General features: G+C 65.6%; 1 protein-coding gene across 1 annotated transcript in view; it reads left to right on the top strand.

Moving 5' to 3' along the window:
• RHBDL1 (rhomboid, veinlet-like 1 (Drosophila)) overlaps nucleotides 1-3,868 on the top strand; it is a gene marked incomplete at its 3' end in the record, with an annotated part of 8,916 nt that overhangs the window by 3,223 nt on the left and 1,825 nt on the right. The window contains exons 2-6 of the mRNA XM_014961816.1: nucleotides 740-898; nucleotides 1,492-1,716; nucleotides 2,718-2,866; nucleotides 2,963-3,075; nucleotides 3,439-3,539. Coding sequence (XP_014817302.1) covers nucleotides 740-898; nucleotides 1,492-1,716; nucleotides 2,718-2,866; nucleotides 2,963-3,075; nucleotides 3,439-3,539 — 747 coding nt within the window. The remainder of the gene's footprint in view (nucleotides 1-739; nucleotides 899-1,491; nucleotides 1,717-2,717; nucleotides 2,867-2,962; nucleotides 3,076-3,438; nucleotides 3,540-3,868) is intronic.

Raw genomic sequence — 3,868 nt, 5'->3', positions numbered from 1 at the left:
CTCTCCTGCTTTTCATCCCCTGGCGAAGGAAAGGAGCAAACCCAGTGCTATTTGTAGGGTCACTCTGTGGGGTGCGGGGGTCCCAGCCACCCTCGGTGGGGCTCGGGCTGTGCTCTGGCCATGGAGGGGGGGTCTCTCCCTGTCTCCATCATCCTCGTGCCCCCCCGGCCTCCTCCTCTCCACGAGTGGGACCACCTCGGGTACCCGAGTTGCTGGGTACCCCTTAATGTGGGGTGCCTGGAGAGCTGAGGGTGCCCGGAGCCCCCCCGGGATGGTGCAGGGAGGGGGGGTGCCTGGTGTGGTAGAGCCCAAGTGATGGTGAGGAGGAGGAGGAGGAGGATGGTGCCAGGGCTGCGCGTGTGTTTAGCTTCGTGGTTTCCTGGCTGGCAGGCTGCTGGCGAGGAGTAACTGAGTGGGAGAGTATTGGCTGCGCCGCGGGGGGGACGGGGACACCGGCACGGCACGGGGCACCCCCCACGGCACGGGGCACCCCCACGGCATGGGGCACCCCCCCATGGCACGGGGAACCTTCATGGCACAAGGCACCCCCATGGTGAGGGCTACAGGATGGGTGTGGGTTGTAGCCCCCCCGGCAGAGGTCCAGGCTGGTGTCACGGAGCAGCACATGGTGCCACCACCAGGCTCGTGGTCCTCAGGGTGAGGGGCACCAGAAAGTCTCCCTACCCCATCAGCATCTGGGTGATGCCGTGTGCCCTGCCCCCCCGCCCCCCCCCCACAGCTCGACCCCGAAAACACCGGCTTCATCGGGGTGGAGACGTTCGCCAGCCTGGTGCACAGCCATGAGCTGCCCCTGGACCCCGCCAAGCTGGACATGCTGGTGGCCCTGGCACAGGGCAACGACGAGGGGCAGGTCTGCTATCAGGAGCTGGTAGACCTGGTCAGTGCTGGGGGGCCACGGGGATGGGGGTGAGTGGCCGGGTGCCATCCCAGGGTGGGCACTGGGCACCTTCTGGGGAGGTGGGGAAGACACTGGTGGTCTCCAGGGGCTCCTCTGGCATGGGATGGTGGCACAGCCGTGGGGTGGCTTGTTCAGGTGGTCCCCAAGGGCTCCCCTGGCATGGGATGGTGGCACAGCCGAGGGGTAGCTTGTTCAGGTGGTCCCCAAGGGCTCCCCTGGCATGGGATGGTGGCACAGCCATGGGGTAGCTTGTTCAGGTGGTCCCCAAGGGCTCCCCTGGCATGGGATGGTGGCACAGCCGTGGGGTAGCTTGTCCAGGTGGTCCCCAAGGGCTCCCCTGGCATGGGATGGTGGCACAGCTGTGGGGTGGCTTGTTCAGGTGGTCCCCAAGGGCTCCCCTGGCATGGGATGGTGGCACAGCCGTGGGGTGGCTTGTCCAGCTGGTCCCACCAGGCCCACCTGGTCCCACCAGGCATGGGGTGGTGGTGGTGGTGATGGGCAGGGGGTGGCCACGAGCCCACCATCCCGAGCTGCCCCCGCGGGCCCCCCGCGGGCACGGCCTCTCTCTGCAGATCAGCAGCAAGCGCTCCAGCAGCTTCAAGCGCGCCATCGCCAACGGGCAGCGCGCCCTGCCCCGCGACGGGCTCCTGGACGAGACCGGCCTGGGCTTCTACAAGCGCTTCGTCCGCTACGTGGCCTATGAGATCCTGCCCTGCGAGATGGACCGGCGCTGGTACTTCTACCAGCACCGCACGTGTCCTCCCCCCGTCTTCATGGCGGCCGTCACCCTCACCCAGGTATGCGGCACGGTGGCCAGGATGATCCTGTGACCTCAGGGAGCTCAGATCCAGGGGGCACAGGATGGGTGACCCAGCTTGTGATGTGCCAGTGACCATGGAGGGCTCAGATCTGGGGCAGAGAGGATGGGGGACACCACCAGTTGTGATGGTCCATGCGCCATCGGGGAGCTCAGACCTGAGGCAAGGGGGAAGGGGGACCCCAGTTGTGATGTACTGGTGACCGTGGTGGGCTCAAACCCAAGGTGGAGGGAAGGGGGACCCCAGTTGTGATGTACTGGTGACCGTGGTGGGCTCAAACCCAAGGTGGAGGGAAGGGGGACCCCAGTTGTGATGTACTGGTGACCGTGGTGGGCTCAAACCCAAGGTGGAGGCAATGGGTGACCCTGGTTGTGTTGACCAGGCCACAGGGGACTCGGACCTGGGGTGGAGGAGATGGTTGAGCCCCACTGTGATGTCCTGGTGCTAATATGGGGGTCTCAAACTCAGGGCAGAGGGGACGGGTAATCCCAGGTGGGATGTACTGGTGGCCATATGGGGTCTGAGACCTGGGGTGGAGGGGTTGGGGGACCCCGGTTGTGATGTCCTGGTGGCCACGGGGGATGCAGACCCAGGACAGTGGGGACGGGCCACCCCAGTTGTGGTGTCTCAGTGCCTATATGGGGGTCTTTGACTCAGGGTGGAGGGGGTGGGTGACACCAGTTGGGCACCAGTGCCCACACGAGGGGCTCCGAACCGGGGTGGAAGGGAATGGATGACCCTGGGTGTGATGTCCCAGTGCCCATGGGGGTGCTCAGACTTGGGGCAAGGGGGGACGAGTGACCCCAGCTGTGACGTCCTCCTGCCCACACGCAGGACTCAGGCCCAGCTGGGATCTCCTGGTGGCCATGGCAGGGTTCAGACCTGTGGTGGAGGGGCTGGGTGACCCTGCCCCGAGATATGGGGGGGCAGGGGGTGTCTCGGTGGTGGTGTGGGGCTGACGGCCGTGGGGTTTGGTGCAGATCATCGTGTTCCTCTGCTACGGGGCCCGGCTGAACAAGTGGGTGCTGCAGACCTACCACCCCGAGTACATGAAGAGCCCCCTGGTCTACCACCCCGGGCACCGGGCGCGGGCCTGGCGCTTCCTCACCTACATGTTCATGCACGTGGGGTAGGTCCATGCCCGGGGTGGGGTGGAGAAAAGGGTTGGGGGGGGCACAACGATGACTGCGTGTCCCAAGCCACCCCGTTGTCCCCTCCTGTGCAGGCTGGAGCAGTTGGGGTTCAACGCCCTCCTGCAGCTGATGATCGGGGTGCCCCTGGAGATGGTGCACGGCATCCTGCGCATCAGCTTCCTCTACCTGGCCGGCGTCCTGGCAGGTGGGTGCGTGCCCTGGGGGGTGGGGGGGTGGAATTTTGGGGGGGACACACACAAAACACACACGCTGTCCCCCATGGGTCCCCCGGGTGCGTGCCCTGGGGGGGGGTGTGGAATTTTGGGGGGGACACACACAAAACACACACGCTGTCCCCCATGGGTCCCCCCCATCACCAAACCCCAAGTTTGATGGAGATGTGGGGCTTCGCTTGTCGCCCGCTCTTGACCTCTGGGTACCACCCTGGGGGGGGGGACACAGCGGACACAATGCAGCCTGTAATTAATTAATGTGGACTGTAATTAATTAATGCCATGGGGAGTGTGGGGGGGTGAGACCCCACGCTGAGCTCTGCCCCTGCCCGCAGGCTCCCTCACCGTCTCCATCACGGACATGAGGGCCCCCCTGGTTGGGGGCTCGGGGGGGGTCTACGCCCTCTGCTCGGCACACCTCGCCAACGTCGTCATGGTCAGTGACAGGGGGGACACGGGAGGGTGGGCAGCATGGGGTGACATTGGAGGGGACAGCAGGGGGTGGCATCATGGGGCTGGGAACGGGGTGGGTGGCATTGTAGGGGGAGCAGCATGGTGTGGTGGGACATTGGAGGGGACAGCAGGGGGTGGCATCATGGGGCTGGGAACCATCACAGGGGGGTGCATCATGGGATGGGTGGCATTGGGGAGCATGGTAGGGGGTGGGGAGCAGGGTCTGCTATGGGGAGGGGTGCCATGGGGTGTATCTCATTGGTGTAGTAGGGGGGACATTCTGGTGGGACACTGGAGGGGGATGCCATGGGG

Source organism: Calidris pugnax, unplaced genomic scaffold (genome assembly GCF_001431845.1).
Source record: "Calidris pugnax isolate Ruff unplaced genomic scaffold, ASM143184v1 scaffold557, whole genome shotgun sequence".
In the NCBI taxonomy this organism is placed as follows: Eukaryota; Metazoa; Chordata; class Aves; order Charadriiformes; family Scolopacidae; genus Calidris; species Calidris pugnax.
This window is presented reverse-complemented; position numbering and strand designations above follow the sequence as displayed.